This window comes from Tribolium castaneum, chromosome 10, assembly GCF_031307605.1.
Source record: "Tribolium castaneum strain GA2 chromosome 10, icTriCast1.1, whole genome shotgun sequence".
Classification (NCBI taxonomy): domain Eukaryota; kingdom Metazoa; phylum Arthropoda; class Insecta; order Coleoptera; family Tenebrionidae; genus Tribolium; species Tribolium castaneum.
In genome coordinates, this window is record NC_087403.1 from 3,146,323 (window position 1) to 3,170,731 (window position 24,409).

At 37.9% G+C, this 24,409-nt stretch overlaps 1 protein-coding gene across 2 annotated transcripts in view; it reads left to right on the top strand.

Annotated features, from left to right (window-relative positions):
- Window positions 1-1,619: 1,619 nt before the first annotated feature.
- Window positions 1,620-24,409, top strand: part of Slip1 (SLo interacting protein 1) — a 33,698-nt gene continuing 10,908 nt past the window's right edge. Inside the window, exon 1 of one of the 2 annotated variants that reach the window (XM_015980595.2) lies at window positions 1,620-1,868. In XM_015980595.2, the coding sequence (XP_015836081.1) occupies window positions 1,848-1,868 (21 nt within the window). In that variant the 5' untranslated portion in view covers window positions 1,620-1,847. The remainder of the gene's footprint in view (window positions 1,869-24,409) is intronic. The other variant, XM_008195162.3, reaches the window with a different exon arrangement.

Consider the following 24,409-nt stretch of genomic DNA (forward strand, 5'->3'; position numbering starts at 1 on the left):
TTTCTAAATGTAAATGTTTTATTTACGGAGACATACTAAGTGCGTGTTACCATCTGTGAAGAATAACAAACAGGTGATAATTGAATTGTTCGTACTGATAAGCACCGCAGTTGACTTATTGATTACCTATCGGCAGTCTTCACTGACTTCTCGGAGAAGACATTGTGACCTTCTGTGACCCACTTAATTCGGACAAATTTAAACTGTAGTTTTTGTCAGTGTTACCTCCCAAGAACGGTACGTACATTATTTTTCACACTTCACATCAATAAATCAACACCAAACAACTCCAGTCTATTCAAGTGAGCAGATGTCTTCGACTAGTTAAACAAATATAATCAACTCGAAATTTTATATACACCATCCGAAATAAATCAAAAAAATTCTTCTAGCGTAACTATAGATTCGTTTCCCGAAATGTTTATCTAACTCGCTCTCGTCCCGATATTCTTTACGGAAGGAGTAAAAAGTATAGTGCAAAAACACTCTCCTAGAAAGTTTTTGGTCTGAATTCAGCCGGGCTTAGTCTATTTATTATAATTCAAAGCATGTTGTGACTGTCGGTCGATATGACAAAGAAAGAATGCAACAAAAATTCATTCATCATTCTTTAATCATGCAAAGTATAGAACAGACCATAATACGCGAAAACCAACGATTTGAGCGAAAATATGTTCTTCTAATTCCGCCATTTCCATGGTGGTTATATTGAGAATCGCTTAGCAAGGCAACTAATTAAACATCACAGTGGGAACAATTGAATTTTAAGTCGATTTAGACGTATAATTACTTTTACTGTCATAACCATCCTGAGCGTCCATCGTTTCGATTAAGCCCTGACAATTAACAGCTATCAAGGGTATTTACCATTCGGTTTCGATAAGCAATACTTAGGTATTAAGTGGTCATCAGGATGCTGTGACGTTACCATTTCAGAAACTTTGTACTGAATCCAGATTTTTTGTCAAAGTGGTGCAGATTGCAGTAATTATCACTGTGTATTACACCACAAAGACAACTTGCAACCGCTACCAAATCTTTAAAGTGGAAAATGGCATTACAAAGTGGCGTGGAAATATAATCAACTGAAGTGAGATATACGGTATCTAATTAATCGCAAGCCATGTAGAACAGCATGTTATGCAATTTCCGGAAAAAATGTGGATCTGAAGTGCACTTGGTGGACACCCACATCGTCCAGAATCCATCAGATTTGACGTTTTTATGTGTTCAAACACTTAGCCCAATAAATTAATTTCGGGATCTGGGTCCGAAGTGCAAGTTGTCCAGGTGCCCGCCGGCAATAGTCCGGTTGTTGTTGGTTTTATTGGCGTGTTGTTGATTTCGGAGTTCCCTCGGAAGTGAAGGGTCTGAGTTATTGTTGTGCTTGTGCCGGTGGTCCCGGTGTCGAACGTTTGAAATTGGGTGTGTTGATATGTTGATTGGTGGTGAGGCATTGTGTGCGTTAATTGCTTCTGAGGTCCGGGCGCGGGTCCGAAAGAGTCCTAATTGAATTAAACGTGTCGCGGCATCCGGAATGCGACCGGGCAGCCCCTGAACCTTGCCATAGCTATCAACAATATAAGATAATGAACGCGTATTCCTGATGAAGAGCAGGGGGGCGCTGGGGTGCAGACTGCAGCACAAGTACAGCACGGAGTCGCAACCACGGCGTTACTCAGTTGGAATTCGTGCCTCAGCTTTGGTGGCTGCAGCCGTTCAGTGGCCTCAGTGCTCGCAATGCGCTCGCTCTCCACGGACGACTCTGCGGACTCCAACACACGCGTTGTCTCGGTGCCTCTCGTTCCGATGCGATCGACTTGTGCTTGCAATTGAACGCAACATACATGGATTTTATCATACTCAAGGTAAGTGCCCCAGAGCACCGCAACTTTAGGACACTCCGGCTATGATCAAAAGTGAAACTTCGCCGTCCGCACACATTTGCATTGTTTCTGCGACCACGAGAACTTCAGCGAGCTCAAGTCCAAGGCAGCTTTTTTCAAAACCACCACCTGTGTGGAGCGAGTCCTGCCGACTTTCGGTGATTAAAGGCGGATTAAAGGACCCTCGCTTGACTTAATCACTTTCAATCAGGAATTATTAAACTGACTTGAATTTTTTCGGTAACTAATCACATGTGTTGGCAAAATTGTACAGTTAGCTGTATTTTAATTGACATTTATTTGCTTAATTGCGTTCTGCAGTGTCATTAAGCACATGTGAAATCGGCAATTAGTGCTTTCGAAAATTGTAATTGAAGCAATTAGAAGTACGTAAGTTGAGTGGTACCCTTGACTTGTTATTAGAATAACCAAAAATCCAAATCGTGCTTTACTTTGAACGAAGCTTATCGGGTTTGTCGTGGTTTATCTATTTCATTTATTTTGCGAATTGTCGGAAACATTAATTTTGGGGGTTGGCCCGAGATTAAAACTTATGATTGATTCATTCTCGCAATTAGTCAGAGATTAATTACGCGCCATTGTGGCAGAGTTTTAAAAACTTGCCGCTTTTAATAAGGTAAAGTTCGGCGGGGGCGGTTTAGTTTCGTGGTAGTTTTACAGAAGTGTCAGTCGATATCGTTAAAAATACAGAAGTTGGGATCTAGTATTGAGACAAGGATTTGTGGGAGGATTTCAAACAAATAAACTTTAGTCGGCCTCGATTCGATTCCCTTTCGAGTGGGAAATTCAGGTGGATCCCCGGAGTGAAATGTCACGGAATGCTTTTGATTACTTGAATGCGGATTAAAGATGACAAGTTTATGCATTTCTAACTTCCTGACTTGATTCGCTTACTTGCGGTTGCCTTAGTCGTCTTTTTTGTTTATCCCTATTGTTTCGTTTGGAAATTTCAATATTTGTTTCATTTAATTTTCCACAGAACTGGTAAATTTTTAATGGACACACTAAGGCCTGGTCGATTTTTAAAGGCCATTTGCCAGTTAATATTCCAAGCTGCTCCCAACTGAAAGGCCGTAAATTAATATACTACTCAGTCCACCCACAACTATATGCGTTTAATGGGGTTTTAATCATTGAAAATGTTTCATTTCGGGATGAATTTACCGATTGATGGTTACCGATGTGTTATCGATTACCTTTTGAAAAAAATTTTAAAAAGGAAACAACGATCGTAAAATTACTGTTGCAGCACATAAATGTCAAAATTCCGTGTAATAAGGTGTTGACTGAGACATAAAAATAAAAATGGTAATCATAGGTGTTGATGTTATTACCTTTTTTAGCCATTGCTACTGAGATTTTTATAGCTCAATTAGTGCCACTTCATTTCCATACTGTCTTTTTCTCTTGATGAATTTTGTTAAAAATTAGTCTCGTCTTTTAAACAACTCAAGAATAATTTAAAAGCGCTACAGCAGTAACTTACTTAACCTTACCCGTCTGTTTTGACCCGTTTTATTTATTCATTACCTGCTATTGTTCAAAAATGGAACTGGTCAGGTAGAAAATATTTCACCTTTTCAACCGCTAATATCTTTACAACTATCGGTAGTTTACTCAGAAGTATCGGATGAAATAAACGCTGTAAAATTGCAGTTTACCCTGTTGATATTGTTTTACACAATAGGTAATGTTATGTTTGATCAAGACGGTAGTTTCGATTGTTTATTGTTTCAAGATTGGGTGAACGTGCTCTCTACAAGCAACTAATAAGAGTGCTGTACCCGCTTCAATTTGCGTATTCTTTGCATTTTTGCGCGTTTTCGCAATCTGCACTATTAAATTTTCATATTGTCTCTCTAATATTTATATCGTTGCACAAATAAAAATTGCAAGCATTATCTGTGTTCATTTCCAAGCCGTTTTAGAGATTTTATTAAAGATCTTGTCATTTATCTCATGTTTGTCTTTTACTGTTTACGTAGTTGTGAGTACATAAACACACTTGCTTTGTTTATCACTATATTGATATTGGTGTCATAACATTTGTTCTAAGCATCGACTGTGATATTTCCTGATTTTCAAAATTTGGGTATTTCTCCAAAAAATACTAATTTTTGATTCGAACTTGATACGGGATGTAGGTAGTTGAGAGAAACCTGATACGTAAAATTTGTCAGCTCTCCAAACAAAGAAGTGGAGAAATAAAAGAATGACCATTAAGAGGGAGCTTTTGCATATCACATTAATGGCATTAGTCGTGTAATGTATAGCCTTGATTTAGTTGATTTTTTGCTTTGATTAGGTTGAGTGTAACTTTTTACTTGGTCCCTTTCTGTATAATATTTGATTAAAGTAGGGTTTGAATCCCTTTGCTAAAGTTTAACCACTTTGGCTGCCAATTAGACGTAATAAAAATTTTCCCCAAATACAAATGTCAAGATTGACTTGAAAATCCCATGCCCATGCAGTGCATGTGTGGTTAATTGGTTTTGGTGGCCGAATTAATTATCTAATTTCTCCATTAGATACTTGATAGTGGTGCGGTAAATAAGCGTAGCAACTCGGCGCTTTAAAGACACGCCTGAGGATTAGAAGCTCCTTTTATAGTGGATGTGGCACGATTTTCGCTTTGTAGATTTTAATCTTGGGGCGTGCATTATGCATTCATGCATCGGTTATGTTAGCTATCTGTTTCAGGGGTACTTGGTGACACCTTAAGAGTGAGATAAGATCTCCCATTAAATCCGCGCCTCACCGGTATAAAAAAGTAATGTTTCGCTATTTAAAGCAGATTTCTTGGGAAATACTTCACGGAACTCGCCAGACACTTTTCACTTCGTTTGCTCCCTGAACACGAACGAATAATAATACCGGCGATTATAAACACAATAAATCTAGCAACGTTCCGACTATTTGATTCTTATCACACCAATAATAATAATGATAATAGTACAATATGCGTGGCGTTTTCTTTTGTTTGATTTGTGTGGGAATAGTGTTAGGTAAATTGGAGCGATCTTGTAGCGATTATTTCAGTGGGCACAAGATCGCGTAGAAATCGACGGAATCGAAGCTCGTCCAATTCGTATAAATTTCAAATTTAAACCAATTTGTTTGAAATCGAGTTTGTGTCGCTTTGGGAGAAGCGCTTTTATGTTTAATAATTTAAAAATCCGCATGGACTCCATAGTTTTTAATTAAATGATAATTATCGGATTTTTTGCACTCATCGCAGTATTTATCGAGTGGTTGTTGTACAAACAACAAAATTTCGCTTAATTTAGTTTTTGAACTGGTTTTGGTCCAGTTCCAGTTCGCCCACTACGAGACCCTAGCAATCTGAGTAATGACTGCGAAATGTAAAATGATTGTTGACTTTGGGCCTAATTGTGGCAATTGAATGTAAATGAATTTAGGAGAGATGTTTGGAAATTGTCTTTTGTGTTGTGGTGTGGGTATGGAAATGAGCGGTCAGATATTTTGGCTGTTTTTCTGCAATATCGTTGGGTACCCTTCGGGTGAGGGCGGTGACCTAAATATTCTAATTTAGGGTCGAATTTCGATAACATTGAAACCGCTTAGTGAAAACGACGTGGCGAGAGATTATAATCAAGACGCGGCATAAGCGATTAAGCAACCACAGTGGCATACTGTTGGATAATTTATCATTGTTTAAAGGCTTATCAAAATATTGTGCCATCTTGGCGAAATTAAAACGTGAAATATTTGCCGGGTAAATTGCATTTTTGTTAGTGTAATGTCGGTAATTCGTTTGGCTTGAGTCATGTGGAAACCCTCGCATCTGCATATTTCCCAATTCTTCCCCCTTCGCTGTGACGTATCGAATCATATTGCATTCACATTTCGAGCTAAGAATTTAAATCTTAAAAGTATGCTCATACGTTGTATTGTTGTCTATCAAGCGAAAAATCCCGAGGGAGGGAGCACGGTATGATTTAAATATGCACTCGACTGATTCGATTTGGCACACTCTTTTAACATCATCGCATTATCACTAGAAGCAAAACTCCGAAAACCCAGACAAAGATCTGCATGATAGAGCCGTTTTCGAACGAGTCGAGGCGTCAACACATCTCACATGTCCGAAAGTATTTCCACAATTCAACATTTTATTAGATTATGTATGAGTTGCCGCGAATATCCGTGCGGGAAGGCTTTCCAGAATTTGTTTTCTCTCCCTTTTCGACATTTACACAAAAACTAAGCCTCGATTTTAAGGTTACGTGCTATTATTAACTTCACTTAAGTGGAAATTGCTTTTTTTATTAGGAAATGCGAGATGGCACGACTTTTAAGAACATTTAGATCGTGATGTGGAATTTTTACTCGACGTTTTATGAGTTATTAAACGTGTAAGCATTTAAATTAAAACAAAATATTCCTCGTTTTCCGCTCATTTTTATTGCTCGGATCTGCACAATGATGCAAAGATTGCGTAGAACCCTCTTATACCCCATTTAACCGACTCGCATGGGACCACTTCTTCGTTTCATATCAAAGCCAAAAACTAAGCGACTTTCAATTTCCCAGCACAATGCCCGTTAAATAAAATATAAATCGAGATAATTTTTGATAGTGGTGATCGATCGTGGTCGTTGCATTGAACCTTGAGGTATGTCTTCATTGTGCATAATCCTGACACGCGTTAATGGAATGCCTGCATACAATAGCTTCTGATTTTGTTTTGCGTGTTATTATCATTAGGACTTCCATAGATGGATGAGTTGACGTGACCACATTTGTATGAGTTGTGCCAAGTTATAATACACCAACTGTTGAATAAAACTATAGCCGAGAATGAATTTCGCGAGAAACTGTAATTTAACTTATTGCAAATTGACTGAGGCTTCATTTGGAACATTCCGTATTCAGATTTTATCTAGCGGTATAGTTCTTCTGCACTGAATATTCATAGTATTCAAATTTTTCGAGTGTTTGCAGTAGCTTTTAAGAGGATTGATCAATTTTTGAGTAGTGGTGATTAAATGATTGATCTGTTCTGTGAAATAATGCGACGCTTGAATGGACGTTTGAGCGTAAACGGTGTTGAAAAATAGTTTAGTAGGAATTTCGGGTTTGTTAAAAAGAAAACAAAAGTATTTCTTGTTGTAAAGAGAGTTCGCGGAGCGAGTTCGAAATTTATTTTATTACTGTCGTCGACATGGAATGAGACAAAAGAATTTTTAACTTACTGGCAGGAGGCCGCATCAAAATTACATTTCCATCAATAAAATATTTGCCAGAGAAACTTTATTATTTAGTAGGACGTAGATCTTATGGCTAAATCATCCTGTTATTATTCCATCGTTGTGTTAGATTGAATGAAACGGCCTCGGATTTGTGAGGGTGTCGCGACACCAGCATAAACAGAGAATTGTAAGAATGGCAAAGATAAAATGTATCATTTGTGGGCGCGCATTGTTTATCCCACAATGGGCGTTGTGTTCTGTGACAAATGTCGATGGCTTAAAATGCGTAGTTTAAAGTCGTACTGTTACTAATTAGTCGGAATTGATATAGGAGGGATACCTTTGTGCTCGTGACACGGGAATGGATCGAACACAAATTGTCAGATTCGATTTCATGGCTAATAAGTGTGTAGAAACATGCAAAGCTCCTAAGTGGTTGCATGTGGTCGAGTACGTCATATATCAGTAACGACATTATAAAGTTTGCCCTTTAATTTATTAGCAAATCACTAGTTAGCACGGTCAAAGCAAACTCCTTCAAGTTTGCTAAATTTTATCGGAACTTATGAGTTTTGGCGGCACCGGTCCGTCCGGCTAAACCAAATGTTTGGCTTAGTTGGCAGCCGCCGAGAATTGAGGAACAATGAAATCAAATCTAGTTAACGTGTCTGTGCATGCGAATGTGAACCCGTGAAGACTCAATAAGAGTTGGATCGAGTAGGAGGCCACCTCAAACCCCCCTTTCAGGTTCCGATTGCAAGACAAATTCAACATCGACGCTCTCCCGGCACATAAATCAGCTCTCGATAAATTTAGAGCTTAGCCGCCCTAACACGCGTTGTCTCCACAACACTCGAATTAATGGCCGCGACACCTGAATCGCGGATTTTCAGACTCTACCATTTTTTTCCATCATCATTTTCGGAATTTATTACTGTTTCCATCATTGTCACAAACATTCCCATAATTACAACGCTCCTGACTTAGCATCTGTAATTTGAACAATGAAGCAATTCCCATAAATCTCGTCAATTTAGACGGCTCACTAGAATTTAAATGCGTTTGTTTTACTCAAATGCGCCTCCACGTACCACTAATTCCCCGATACCTGTAAAACCATAAATAAAACCCGCTTCCTCAGTTATTCCGTCGATAGTCTTCGCCCGTAATCTCCATGTGATCGGTTCTAATTAATTTTTCACAAAACATAATCGCTGGTACATTATAATTATGGGTTGACGCGGTTCCCATTATAAATGAGAGTGTTCTAAAAATGCACAAATGCCTCATACGTCTTATAGGTTTTTAAAGAAAATAAATTGTATTCCCTTGGCTCTTTATCTTCGACTCATTCAATATAGAGTTGATCCCAGAACTATTGAGGAGTTGAACTCTCCAACTCAGACGCACGTTAAAGCTCGTTCCAATCATTTGTACTACAACCGCTAACTATGCAGAAGTAATGACTTCCATTTATAGCTCACACAAGACGGAAATCATTTTTACATTAAACTGTTGGTACAATCGCGCCGTAAATAAGACACATGATCAATAAAATACCCAATATTTCACGAAACTTACGACTTGTCTAATATTCCATGTACGTACTACAAATACACTTGCGGCATATGCCACGAATATTCACCGGATGTATGTACCAACATATAAAATTAATTTGGAATGTCATTCAAGAAAGTGCTATCTGTGCAATATGCTAAACTGATGCGACATACGTGGAATAAGCTTGTTGAAATTAAATATTCGTACAGTGGGGATTGTAGCGGAGTCATACTTTCTATGTGTTTTAGAATAATCTCAAGACGGTAACAACACCGACTGAGCTGTAGGAAGTTGCTTTCTTTATTCAAGTAATAAAATTCTAGCAATAAAAATTTACATGGAAATGGTCAAGTATACACGACAGTTTTGCATTCGATGTGATATTGTTAGCGTGCTAAATTATTCCGAGTAGCGCCCTCGAATGGCACAACACATTTAATTTTGTAAAGTTTCATGATGAAAAAAAATATTTCACCCAAGAGTGCGAAACACAAATTGTCCAAGAGACCAATTGTCTCCCTGTTAAGCCCAATATTTACGACCTTTGTTATCAATTTAAATTTACAATTAAAGTTGTTCTATTAAAAAATTGCATTTGGTTCTCTTCTGGGACAGGGATGCAAACGACAAATTTATCAAATTTCGTTTTGTCGATACATGATGTTGTTTTATTGATGATTTGGAGGCCGTATAATTGAATTTTTTCCCAAACTCCCCTCAAACGTTCGCACAAAGTTGAAAATGTCGCTTTTACGATGGATGTTTGACCTAAAATTTAACTTTATAAGTATATTTATAAAATTCCCGTCGCCTATGTACACAATCTTTGTCGTAAAAGTGTTTGTTATGATTCAAATCAGGCAATTTATAAGCCAAACAACGTTCGGTATTTTTTTAAAAGCAGCATCGATGTGCGTGCATTGTTGGTTGGCATCTGTTGTCGACTTGGACGAACGTGTGTCGTATATCGGGTCTCCAGAGAACAGGAATGTCTAATGCTCCAGTTGCTGGCCACGAGGCTGACAGCGGATTATGGCGCCTGTCCCCCCGTTATTTCCATTTTGCCCGGAACCACTGCAACATATCCATAATTGCGGATCTATCAAGACCACAATTAGGCTGCACCCTCGACTTTCAGCGCTCCAATTGCTGTGATCGATTCTTTGATTTTGCATTCAGTAATCGTTGTATCAACATTGCGCGTAATTCGTGATTTGGCTGTGATTTGAGTCGGCTTGATAGGTAATTGAATTGATGGGGTCAGTCCCCAAAAACGATGACTCATTGAGAATTTCGAGTGACACCTCGATTGTTCTTGGAGACGACATTAAAACTTTTAGCTTAATGTTTATAGCAGTCGACAATTTTATGTGATATAAAGTAACAAGGTTAACAGAGTTGCATTTTGTGATAGTAATAAAATTATCAACTCTTGAGAGTTGAGTTTTACATGGCTAAGCGACAAAGTGCATTATCCTTACATTATCTGCAGCTGCTCTCTCTTCCTCCGCCAGTCCTTGCGGATTTTTTAAATAATTGACAAGCGTCAAGTTGAAGTTCAAAAATTGTTTCATATCTTGAATCGGCTTTCATGAAAAAGTTTCCGGAAGCGCGAGATTAGGGCCCCCGTATTGTATGGTTTAATAAATGCGTAATCTTTTAAATTGAAGCTTGTGTCGTGAATTGTGAAGTAGCGACGAGTTTGTGTGGCATTGTTTAGAAAATGTGAGGGCGGCACTGGCAGTATTTTCGTAGGTTTGTTAAAAAGTCTGAAGGCATGGCGAAACACGGAGGGTGCATTGTTAGCACGTCTGTCCGCCGCCACGATCTTCCAACGTCGAATACAAAGTAAGTTAGCGGAAGTGCCACCAGCTTCCCTCTCGTCGCCGAAAACGGAAGTTATGGCAAAACTCGAATGTCTCCTCCAATTCACATTGATTTACCTAGCGACGGAAATTACATTACCGTTATAAACTGGCTAAGCGCTAGTAGTAGTGCAACTCGCGCTAGATTATTACACTTACACCACCAACTTTCGTTAACAGTTCGCGAAACTCTCGCCTTTCGAACTTATTAAATCTCGAAGTTCCGCCGAAAAACTTGGGAGGCTAACTTCAAGTCGCGGTTTTCTCGCCTAATCGACTTATTTGAGTTTCATAATTTATATTGTCATAACCAAACTAGTTATGTAAGTTCTGTTAATAATTTTACACTCTGGAATATTAATCGACGGATTAGCATTCTCTCTGTTCCCCATAGAATTACACGGTCAGTGATTACAGAAGGAACTGCCGAATTCTGATTTACCGCAAAATGTCCTCACATTCTAATTAAAATATAACACTCGGTCTGTAAGCTCCTTATCGCGCGTATTTTCTGGATTGTTTGGTTTACTGGGCGATCTCGCGCTGGCTTTCCAATATTCCAGATACCTTTTACAAACGACCTTTTTTACACCCAGCTGCTCTTCCAGTAATTAAAACCAACCCAGATTAAAGACAATTTTCTTCTGCAAACTCGGTGCATTGTATTAAGTTGATGAAGGTCCATCTGGGTGTTAACTGAAACCGCAGAATTGTACTTGTAAAACTACAAGCTCTGAGTTAATTGTTTCCACTAATCGGACTTCCGTAAGTGGAAACCTGACTACAGCGTTACCAACGAGATAACGATAAAGATTAATTCCAGGGGTGCGCAATACTGTGATTTGCTCGAAAGCTCTATCGAATATCCTGTTCCAACACTACTTTAATTGATTTTATAAAAGTCGTTACTCGTTAGATATTAATAAATGAAGGTAAAAGAAGGAAGTTTCTTTGTCTCTGCAGCAGTTTTCAAAAAACCTTTGAAGGTAACGCTCGGTTAATTAAATCAAGTAAATGTTATTTATTGCAAACATAAATTTGTTTAGAAATATTACGACAAAAATGAAATTACCGTTATGCATAGATTACATCTAAACGATTATTGCTTGCGGTATATTATGGCGAATTAAAATGTCAACTGTGTAAAAAAAGTGGCCACCATTAGTAAAATTTTAAAACAAAAGAAAAACACGTTTGCTGACTCACTCTGTATGCGACGCATTTAACAATTGAATGTGTTACCAGACATTTAAATAACTGCTTTTCATGTTTATGTTTTGCCATAAATTTATTCTTAACTTGTATGTGTTGTGTAGAAAAGGGAAGCGGAGCCAATGTCGAGCGCTCCGACATGAACTGAAATCAGTTGTCTCAAAATGTAATTTTTTGTTTTACTGACATAAAACTTGGCTATAAAGTTGGTTTGGGTTAAACGCGGAAAATTTTCGCTGATCACTTTTTTCTGGCACGAGTTAAGCTCTGGATAAGCCAGCAAGTTATTTACTTCTTTATTTGACCCGAATAGACAAACTTTGAAAAAAGAGAAATCAATTAAAAGCGTTATTAGAAATTTAGTTTTGTCAATAGTGGTGAAAAAAAAACAATTAACAGTGTCAGGTCTGCATAAGAGTTGCTTTTGGGTCGCTTTTATTTCAAGTTTTCAATTCTTTGGCGAAACTGAATCGATAAAATTTCATTTAAAGTACTTTGATGAGATAGAGTGATTACAGTGGAGCCATTCGGGAGAATATTTCGAATGCTCCTCTTTGAACTATTTCCATTTGGAACATTAAAATAGTATCAGATACCTGTCGCTTGTGTATTTTGATGAATTAGGCGTTTGCGGCTCGTTCTGGGCGCGAGAATAGACGCTGGTCTCTGATGAATTGTAAAAAGTTTGTGTCGTTCGGGTTATGGCTGTTGCGAACAAAAATAGTAATAGAAACTTTAGCTGTTTAAATAATAAACGCAAAATTGAGCTTTGTGGAATGGGTTTATCTCGGCTCCTTGCAGGGACGGCAATGGTTCATTTAGAAATGTAGACCCGGAGGCATTTCTGACGTTCACTTCGGTTGCCAAACCAACAAGCTTCCGACTCAAAACATTACAGCGAAATCTAACAACCTACCCTACGTCCTAATTCTGCATTTCGACACCCCAAATTTTCTCATCTACCCCAAATACGCACTCTCCTAACTTGCATAAGTATAATTGGATTTGCCTCGGATCAAATCACGTTTTATTTTCCTTTTAATTATTCGCCTATACAAATAAGCGGAGAGTTGTAAAGGTTTCGCAAATAAATCGTTTCTTTTCATTTGGAATACTTCTCGCAAGCAAAGGCTCCTTTAAGTACAAATTAGGAATTTATTAAAATGCGGATTTTTTCCTTTCACTGTGTTTCCCGATACAAAACTCATCAAAAAGTAAAACGTGCAACCAATAGCCCAGGAATAATTCGACGAAAAAACACTTCGTTTAATAAATACCCGCTCGTTTTTTCAGAGGGGCTCATTTAGAACGGAAGACGGAAATTCAAGAGTTGACATGAAAGGGCGACAATGAATATCCAACTATAAATGGATTAATTAAGTTGCACCCTCTGTGTCTAGCAAAAAATGAGGTTTGATTTGTAAACAAGGATCCTTTATGAAGCCAAATGAATGATGCGATTAGGGGCTGCGTCATGCAGGTGCTATAGAGGAGTCCTAGAAACTGCATTCAGGGCAACAACCGACACATATAATTTCGCGATAATGTTCCAGCCAATAAATCCATGTTGCATTATGATTTAATTAATTTAGACAGTCGACGCAAATTGCATATAAACGATTAGTTTATCTTTTTTCACGGCTGGATTTTCATTAAACCTCGCTAGCGGTATTTTAATAATGATCTAGCTGACTTTTGTATCAAAGAAACTCCGATCTTGTTTACGTGGATGGTTTATTTAGCGTTTAACCGTGCACGTGCTTTTAAAAATACATCCATCCCTATTTTAGAACATTCTAAAGCGATGCGATCGCCGGTTATCTTTTTGATAGCCAATAACACCAAACTAAACAAATAGTTAGTGGTGAGGATGAGACATCACAATTTAGCATAAGCTGCAGCCGGCAAAGCTATGTCGGTTTATGTGACATCGGATGATATATATCTCAGATTCAGTACAGCTTTGGTTTGGACCACCTAGATAAGCGACACCCTGCGGTTACTTGAGAGACCATATGGCTCACTACTATTGTATTTACACTGTTGCAAATGCTCAAAATACATAAACATGTGCTGTACAAAGTTCCCGCTGAACTGACGTCTTTATTGTGCCGGTGTCAAAACGGCCACAAGAGGGGAAAAATTCATTTAGGACGGCAAATGAGCTTTTAATATTCTTGTAGTTAATTGCTGCAAGTTCTAAAGGAATGCAATCGACATATGCGACCCAGTTTATTGTCAACATGTGATTGTTTTAATATGTTATTACTTGTCCGGAGTAAGCTACGACACGACCCGAATTTTTCACGGGTGAAGAGTGCCGTTAAATATGAATTTACGCACCATTAAAATTATTTACAAATACCTAACTGAAAATTTGATTGTAATGTCAAATGTCAAATCGCTTGCTGCAACAATAATAGATAATAAATGTCGCTTGTATTTATTGTTTTTGAATCAGTAATGCAGAAGTCATCTATTACTCCTCTCACAATACAGGAATGTCGTTATTACGACAGAATGTGCTTAGGTCAGTTTGGGTTTAGTCATAAAAGTCATAATCGTGCATGTTAAACGGGATACGTTGATAATTATCACTAGATTTAGCGATTTTCTCCTCTGCTTAAGTATGAAAAGGGGTGCAGCCTTTCTGTGGTGCTAAACATTTGTGGGTGCATATTAGAAATCAAAGCATGACGTTCTGGTAATTTAATAATGTCGCCGTCAAAGAAAAATCGATTTGTTTGAAATCCAAGCGCGATTTCTTGGGTTGCAGCCGAAAAATGATTAAGTTTTTTCTCTATTATAACAGGGGACGAAGTTCAAACTTCCTGTTTACCCCAGTAAGATGAAAATTAAATTTCACAGGGAATTTTCATTAGGTCTGACTTGGCCGATTAAAACGATTCGATTAGCTACTGTAATATAAGCTGGAAGATGAATAAGTCATTATATTTACACCGCAATATTATTCTATTACCTCAAAAAGTTTTTCTGCTGTCTTGTTTGGAAAGAAAATCAAATTAAACGTACTCAAATTTTCTGCGCTTACAAGCTTACACCGCTGATGACAAGCGAAAGAAAATGTGACGAAAATGAGATTTTTATGCATAAAATTACAGATTCTTTTCCGGAGTTAAGACGTGCACGAATTTTAATTAGTAGTTTTGTTTTTATTTACCCAGGAAGATTGCTCCTTTTTTAATTGATTAATTTATTTCCCGGTCTAGGATAATTAACGTTCCTTTTTCTTTAGATTAATTAAATAATTCTGCATGCGCGATTTTCGTTTCCACCTATTAATTTACAACAAATTAACTGTTGTAGTTAATTGTTTCCCACGCAAAATGCCCAAATCAATCATAAACCATAAATTATTCCATCTAATTCATTACGCAGACATTCATCCCCTCATTTGCTAAATATTGTTAACAAACTCGCTTTGTACACAACATTGTAAATATTAATTTATTTCCGCACATTCCCCACTAACAAAGTGACCTAATAATTACACCTTTTCAAATTATGAATGCCCAAGTAATTATCTTTGTACGAAATTCCAAAAGAATCGTATTCAGCTCGCTTCTCTTCCGGATTTACTGCACAAGATCAGTTTTCGCACCATAGAACTTCACACATTACGATTTATTAAAATTAGTTATTTTAAGTTCCGAAAGTTTCATTCCGGCGAAGGAAATACTTTTAATAATAATTGAATCTCGGTAGTTCTGCGATAAAATCGCGACGGTTGGGAATTTTTGAACAATTTCAGTTTGCTGGTCTTTTGTGGAGCTGGAGCAATATTAAATACTCGACGGCACTCCATCAGTGGCAGTGGAAAGAAGAGTCAACTTTTGGCAAAAAAGTAAAGCCGGTATTGTTGGAAAAAAGCTGAATAGGTAGACTTTGTAGAGCTCAGACGTGATTTTGCAAATTGTTTCGCGTTGAAATCGTCGAATTTAATAGCACACATCGAGATTTAGCCGAACTATCAAAAAATCAAAGCGTTGCAGATTTTTTCGCTTTGCGGGTGAAAACTAAAGAAACAGTTAAAAGTTTAGTTTGGAGGTCGGTGAACTTGTGGGGTTGGATTAATTAGACGTGCATTTAGGTGCTAGTTGTGGGGTTTAAGTGACTATTTGTGTATTGATTTCGAATTTGTCGCTTCTATCGTCACATTAATCAAGCGAAATAAGTACGTGAGAATAATGCAGCAGTGGTAGTTTATGCAAACCGAGCAGTTTGAAAATAATTTGTGCTATTGGAGGAACATGACGGGGCGTCTTTGGGGATGCTGGGGATAACGTAGGAGCAGGATCGGTTATTAAATTTAAGTGGAGGTGGATTAATAAAGTGAAATTGGAGTCTAGGACAGTTGAGATTTGTGGCTGTTTTAAACATATTTATACAGTTTTTAATCCTAAAAACGGCACTTCTGTAATGGGTTCGTTCTCCCACTAGTGCTTAAAATTATTTATGATGTTCTTTTAATGTGTATTTTCCGAGGAAAAACTCTCCGTGACTTGGCGACAATAAATCAAATGTATTATAGTTTCACGATTTCCAAGCAAAAGCACAAATTTTATCTTTCTGAAATGTCGTCTTGAGACTAAGATTTTGCCATAATATAAAGTCGTTGTTTAAATTCATAGTTTTACTTTACGACTTCTTTGTTTACTAAGAGGGGAGAGAATAAATCATCGATTTGTCGGTTGGTATATTGTTGCAAGCCGGCGTTGTTTATCCGCGAAAGTGTGTCGCTTTTGCCACAAGAGTGTATTGTTTGCGTCCAAGAGGTGGTGTAGTGTTTTGCGCCCTTGTATCGATCTAAGGTGTCCCTGCTGGAGTCATAGTACCTCCAGAGCCATCAGGTACAACGCTGAATACTTACTTTAATGGGTAATTCAATGAATGAGTTGGCCGTTCAATTTGCTGGCGTAGCGCCTACCTTTGAGAGTAAAGTGATAGAACGATTGAAGCTTTTATCTGCAAAACTCAAAGGATAAGAAATTTAATTTTTATCAATAAAACGAGACATTTAATGAAGGTTGTCGCTCCAAGTTCTAGATTAATGGTATCGATTTTCGACTCGGCTTCTCAATGCCGTTACGTTTCACATTATCGGCTTAAATAGAAAGTCGGCGTAAAAAATACTCATGCAAACTAGGTAGCGAAGTTGGAATGACACTCCTTGGCCCAACTTCGATACGGCTCTCTCCTATCTGTTTTGATATTAAACTCTAATGCCTAATATAAATTCCCCACCAGATTTAAAGGGAATATCTCCACGTTATCTCGCGTATTTTTCGCAAACCCCGTCGCGCTTCCTCATCAATTCAGTATCACGGGACTGAGAGATCTCCTCCACACATGCACGAGCAGCCACGTTAAATGCTATCGCATGCCGGCTTATTTCCCTTGTTCCCGAGGACACCACCTTATTATTTTCATCCATTCTGTTATACTTCCCCCTTACACGTAATCGAGAATTCTTAGATTAGATGTAAGTGTGCATTTAATAGACCAGCATCTTCCGGGAAGCATTTCCCGGATGATTTGTCGTTGAATATGGTCGGAAGCCCTTCGTAATTCTCCGCCAATGCCTCCTCGTCACAACGCCGGTGTCTAATGAACCGAATGCATGGCAATCGCTCATGGCTCTACCCTCCTCGACATCCTACAAACGTCTTTCAACACATAAACGAAATGTTCTTGCCAATTCGCTACGATACCCGGCTACATTTTCCACCAAACAATCCAAATTAAGTGAAAACATGCTAGTGGCAACCTTCGATATTTTGATTAAAGGAAACGAACTACTGTCAGCAACGAAAACGCACCTTTTCCTCCACATTGCCAGAACAAGACCAGACAAAACACAAAAAACTTATTTTTATTTTATTTTATTTCATCGCACAACAAAATTTATGTCTCAGCTTAGAAGACCGTACGCTCAACTTGACCAATTTTTGGGAGTTGCACCTGAATTAGTTTATTGCATGGATATTTTCCTATTTGTGTGTCCTTTGGAATCTCCAGTCTTGTTTACGACCGAACCCTAATAAATACTTTCTATTGAAAGGATCTCATAATTCTGTAGGGGCCATATCCCCAAACTATAAAACGGTTTTGGGGCTCATTTCTCTTTTAAAATCAAATATCCCGTGGTATCTTATTTCCATAAATACGATTTTTTCGAAATCGCCAACATCCAAGGGATTTCCGTTAACGTGACCATTCCCTTTTCTCGTAAAATTTCAGTAGGTCGAGCTCCATCTGTTCACACACACGCCTTAAGTGTGATTCAATTTTACCTCGGGTCCTAAAGACGATACCTGGGGATAGTGTGATTTTCCAAGCTAGCACCCGAATTACCGGAGCCGTGTCTTGATTCGAGTAAACATTGTCCTCTAGTTCATATATTGGAACATGTTTACTACAGCTGAAGATATAAATGTAAACATTGCACTACTCTCTTTCCTATCTACAAACGTCACGGTATTTTTAGCGCCGACTACGTCCACTGCTCTGTGGTAAATTATTCAACCTTATGCATAGCGTACAATGCAATTATACTTGTGAAATTAGCATTCGACAGAGCGGGGCGACACCTGCACACGACGCATTATTTATGAATAACGTATTCCAGACTTAAGTTCTAACTCCACACTGACTCCTCGTTATCAAAAATTTTTGTTCTCAATGCAAGTACCTTCCTTGTGTTAGAGAAAAGTTTTTTCGAACCTAGAGTGTTTGTGGTTGTAAGGAGAAAGTCATTTGCATTTGTGAGCGATTATTTGACAATCTTGCGGCACAAATCCTGGGAAGGGAGCCACCGCTTCCTTAGCGCGATTATGTGACTTTATTTAGTGTTAATCTGCTTAAAGTATAAGGCCTGAAATAAAACGTGAAAGTATCTTGGCGCGCAATCCATGTCAAGATTTTTGCGAATGATGTCGTAAATGAATTTTAAGGTAATCCAATTTTGTGTCGATGTTTGGAAATAGACGAAGAAGTGTTAAAAGAAAGCACTTTGAAAATTTAGCTTCTGACGGAATTGAATTTGCTCCACGAAAACACCTCGACGACGGTTCCTTTGCAAAAACTATTATCAAGTTGGAGCAAATGCGATACTTTGAAGCAATAATCATATTTGTTGGATAGGAGGATAGGATAGGACAAAAGCTGAGACACCCGAACGTGTGAAGTTAGCGTGCACCAATGAAACCCTTTAAGATCACAGCAGGTGTAGTTTTCATTCCGATCGATCGATGGGGAACTTACGAAGTACTTTAGCACTTCGGAGGCGCTATATAGTCCACCTGACACCTAGCGAGTGTGGTTACTTATTACTTGTCATTTCAAGTTTCCGTATGGAAGCGGTAACCGTTCCGTTCCCGGAAAGAGAAATATCTTCCACTTCTCTAAATGTGTTCCTCCCTGTACTTCTTATTCGCGCGGGGTTTCTCAGGCATGCCAAATTTTACGTGCTCTAATATAACAATCTCGACATTGTAAATTTAACTTTTTTTGAGACGCGATCGCTTTATTTATCTTGGAATATATGGGGAATCTGAAGCCTACGCTCCCGCGAAATTACTCCGTTCCACCCTAATTTCCAGAAGCAAACTGCATCCCACGACTTGTTTTACTTATCATTTATTTTCACCAGTTACCACTCATAATTTTATTGCCGTTCCTGTGCGACCTTCACGCGAGGTTTACAACCGAATGCGTGAAGCGTTGGGGGAATTTTAACAATCATTAAGTGCCGGGATTCGCACAAAAACGCCTCTAATTCGCACTAAATTAATTTAAGAAACTTTGCCTCGTTACAGATACTTTATTTTTCAGAATAACGTTCCGTGATCCTCTACATTACCCCTGATAAGTTGCTCCATCCATTTAACCGAAAAAGGTTGCGCCGAAGGTAAACCGCTCCTGATTTATAACAACGACTAATTAACGTTAATCGAAATTACTTTATAAATTACAACTCAATTACAACACATTATGCGTAATTATGGAAATTTTAATATAACGCAAACTTCGCTCAATTTCTATTGAACCTTTCAAACTTTTTCACTTCGATGATCGCGAATCGTTACTTAATTATTATTAATTAACTGCAAGAGATCAATGGTCCGATTTAGTTTTGGAGTCTGAAATTAATTAATGGAATTAGTTTAATGAGTACATAATTAATTACACGTTAACAACTCAAACTCATTGCGTGATTTTAACAGTGTATCAACGAAAAAGGCTCACCTGTAAAACACGTTCACGCTAAGGAAAAAACGTTTTATAAAATTAAATTTTAACCGACAAAATAAAGCCGAACATTTTGTATAGTGTTTACGAAATTTGCTTGTCACTACTAATAAAGTATTTCCAGTTGAAAACTCTAGTTAGCAGGTTCGGGCGACAAAGGCACCTTTTTGCTTTTTAGCATAATTACTTACATTGACATAATGCCAAGAACTTAAATATACCAGAGACGTACTAAACCTGAGTTAAGATAATCTTCTGAAATTTAAACCATTTGCTGAAATTTATTTCCCAGTTCGGTGTTCTATTGTTGGCCTTTTGTGCTTTTGTTATTTTGTTGATATTAAGAAGTAACGTTATAACTCAGTTTTGTGGAGGAATTGTTTATTTAAAGTCGGCCTTTTTTGGATTAAGTGTACAAAAGCTTTCAGTTCCATCAGGATTAAGTATTTCATAGTTGCATTACTTTCGAATTGAATCATTTTTTTGGGGAAAATGTTTTAGGATTATTGGAGCAGGTGTGACGCCATGGGTCTATAATCCTTATAGAGCACTTTTAAAGCGTTCGAATGTGGTAGCCGCCTTCCTAAATCTTTCAACAAGATTGAACACCACCTCACTTTGATTTACATTAAAGTGTGGTGGCGTTCCGTTTAGCAAGCTCTAACGATTCCGCTCCTTTGTGTATCTATTGGGAAATTTGAAAGATGTCGGTTCTGTAAAAATACACTAAGCCAACAAGAGGAAAACACTCAAACTTCTAACAACAGCTCTAATATTATAAATTTATAGCCACCATAAAATCGCAACGTTTACGACTCGATAATCTTAATAACACATGAAGAAAAATGAAGTGATTCATTAAATAATAATCCCTTTATGACTGTGATTCGCAGCTTGTTTCTCGTAAACGGTGGTTAATTTATTTTGTAATCATTTAGAAAACTACTCCCCTACGAACCGAATCAGCAACTTTTGCAACCTGGACTCTTTTCACACCCTAAAAATAGATTTTGGGAGTGAAATATAACTGTCAGCAGAATTCAATTATCTTGGGGTGTTTTTGATTCCGACAAGCTGTTCCTATTATTTATTTATTGTTTTTTCAGTAAGCAACTTTCCTATAATCAAGTGCCGATTCGTACCTTTCGTTGAGCTATATTTAGAAGAAGAGCGAATGCAGACAGATGTATGCGTTCGCAGATTTAGATTAGTAGAGACTGTAGTGTGTTGAGTCTAATGGAGAGTCGTTACGAAAATGCAATTTTGATTGTAAATCCGTTCAAGTAACAGAGTTGTAAGGTGTCTTAGTTTTTAATTAAACGGTATTACAGAGGCAAATGTGCCGAAATGGCTTTTGAAAAACAAGATCGGAACCAATTAAAACCTTTGTGAAACAAATAATGAAGTGCGTTTTTATGAAAAGTGTTTCGACTGAAGTCAATAATAGAAAGAATCCTTTTATTTTGAAGCGTTTAGTGAAAATGGGAGGCAAATAAAAATGCCACTAGACGCATGTAGGAACTTGTTGTGCTTTTATTACAATAATTTATTTCTTCAAAGAGCAGCTATAAATTTCCACATCTTGTTACAGGAATAAATGTATTTTTCTTAACTGTTTCAATTGACATATTTACGGCTGAGCTTTAAACTCTGTGCACAAGCAAAATTGTAAACTCCTCGCACGTTATGGATTTATCGTGCTTTGGTCATCGCTGACCTCGAGCTTATTAGATTTATCTAACAGAAAAAGTGTTTCATGAGGTGTTACGTAAACAGGCTAAAAGACAAATACGGGCTTTGTATGTAAATTTCAAATAGTGCAGAGAGCACGAAAGCCTTTGATGCTTCGCTGTAGTTTTTTCAACTTCTTTTCCCGTGTCAGTTACCATGTAAGATATATTCGGCTTATCTCTCTCGCAGTGGCGGCGCGCAACAGGGGGCTTTTCTCCCCATCTATTATGCAGAAATATGCATGCATTTGATTAACGAAGCCGTTTCGTTTTCTTTTAATATAAAAAGCCTTGGAAGCCGGACGAAAACTGATGACTTTATTCTATTGAGACGTAAAAATGGTCGAGCTTTGATGGAAAATCCATCAATCAAATTGTTTTTGTGACTCTGCAGCGCACTCCTGCATTTTTGCAACGTAAAGAATATATGGTTTGACGTCCACATCGAATGGACGCGATTCTTGCGGAACTAGATCGTCTCGTCAATAGCTATTGTCAGCGGCTTCCAACCATGAAACGAAAGAGCCAGCGGCTTGCAATTAGATTCATTCTCTACGATTGCACGTATTTAATCAAGATACTGCGTTCGTCAACGGTCGCTATCACTTAAACCTTCAGGATCTGTTATCTTTCCCAGCTTCCCACCCTCAAAGGCTTGTGCCGCACCGACTTCTATTATTACATTTGCTCCACCACTAGCTTGCTTTTCTTATCTAGTTGATAATTACGCGCCGCTTTGCCGCCAAAATCCCGAAGACGCCAGATTTTTTCCACCGCCAATCGATGTGTGACCACTTTTCCTACAAACGTCACCGGCAAATGGACTCTTGTTACGCACCATAAATTTTACATAAATTGCGTTTCTTGTCACTAACACCGTTTAAATAGGCCCATTTGCGTCACTTACCCGTAAACGATTCCTTGATGCTACATTAAATTGGCACAAAACGAATACAACATCTAAATCGACGTTAAATCGAAATCTAATCACTCCGTGAACCAGATTATCACTTTCCATCCAGCACACACGATAAAAGTCAGTCCTACAGGATGAGATTGTTTTCTGGTTTTTCTAGTCCCGCAGTGCCATACTGGTGTTAAATTTTTATTTGCAGAGAGATGGTCGCAGAGGGTGGCAGATTTGCGTCTTGCGGAGGTTTTAATTAAAGGCGCCCCGAGTTGGAGTTATGTTAAAAATGCTTAGAGTGGCACGTGTAATTAGACGTTGCTTGTCGGTGTATTTAAGAGGGGTAAAATGTGTGTGTTTATTGAGTTGAGGGGGTTAATCCGTCACCGTGTTCGCTGGAGTACATAAACCCATGAAATGTGTTGGGTTTGTTTTGGGTCTGACGCACGTGTCGGTGATTTAAAAGCAATTTTCTGGAATATCTGCAATCAATGAAAGAAAGTGGTCAAACTATGAGTGATTTACTGGGGGAAAGTTGTCGTTTCTTGGGGTCGCTGGATGTTAGTAAATAAATGGAAACGATTTTGTCTCATAAAGTTTTTGTAAAGTTGGGAAGTTTGAAAATGCCAAGACATATATAGTGATTTAGGGGCTGTGTTTATGGCTTCGGTATCACAAACAAATTCGAATTAATGAGAAACTCATCAATTACAATTTGATGTTTCGCAAGGTGGGAATGGATTTTCGGCGAATGTAAAAAATGATATTTCGCGGGTTTTTTGTCATTGTTATCCTTGTAATTAATTTTAATTAAAATTCATCGCTTTATGCCGCGATTTGGAGTACAGATTTTGGGCATGAATGGAATGAATTGCGTTCGCAGTTTCATTTCACATGACTTACATTCTTGTAATTCGGAGTATTTAGCGGGATTTCAGTGACTTCCCTATATTGAAGACTGACTTTTATTGCAATAAATAAAATTTTACAGCTGCGTCGACGTGATAAAAGTAAATAAAACTTTAGCAAGGTGGTTTGACAGAGGCACACTTAAATTTTTAATATGTGACGAGGCGAGGAAATCCGGGTATGCAATAGCACTGCTGTCATTTATCAAACCAACATTCATTATGATGCAAATTAATTTGTTATTTACTCGAGAATATTGCTTCCGTGTCGTAACACACATCAAAACATAACGTTCTGGCAACCGAACCTAATTGCCTAATGAGCGATGAACCCTCCCTTATTACGGGAGAATACTTGAGAAACGTTATACGCCTCACTAAACCTGTCATTCTTTTAATTAATAAAATAACCTTAATGTAGTGTCTGGTGCATAAATTTCACTTATCTGCGATCTAAGCCCTCGTTAGTTTGCTTTTCCGGAAATTGTCTCAAAATGCAACATTAAGGAACTACTTAGGATATTAAATAGGGATTTAAGGGGAATTTTCTCTAAGTATGTCGTTACCGATGTCTTTAGGGATCCAAATGTTATTTTGTTTTTTAATCATTTTATAATTGCAATCAAACGGCACTCACGTCCTCCAAAAACTGTCAATACTGCCGAAAGAAAAAATTTAAAATCGATTCCTAGCTGCCGCTTTTTCCCTAAATCTCAATTCACTCAATGCCTCAGGCAATTTCTTGTCCGTTCTAGGGTTTTAACCCCGTAGATCTTTCGTTTTGTGCTATATTATTCCGACTTTCTGGTTGTATAATCTGCATAATTAGAAAAACT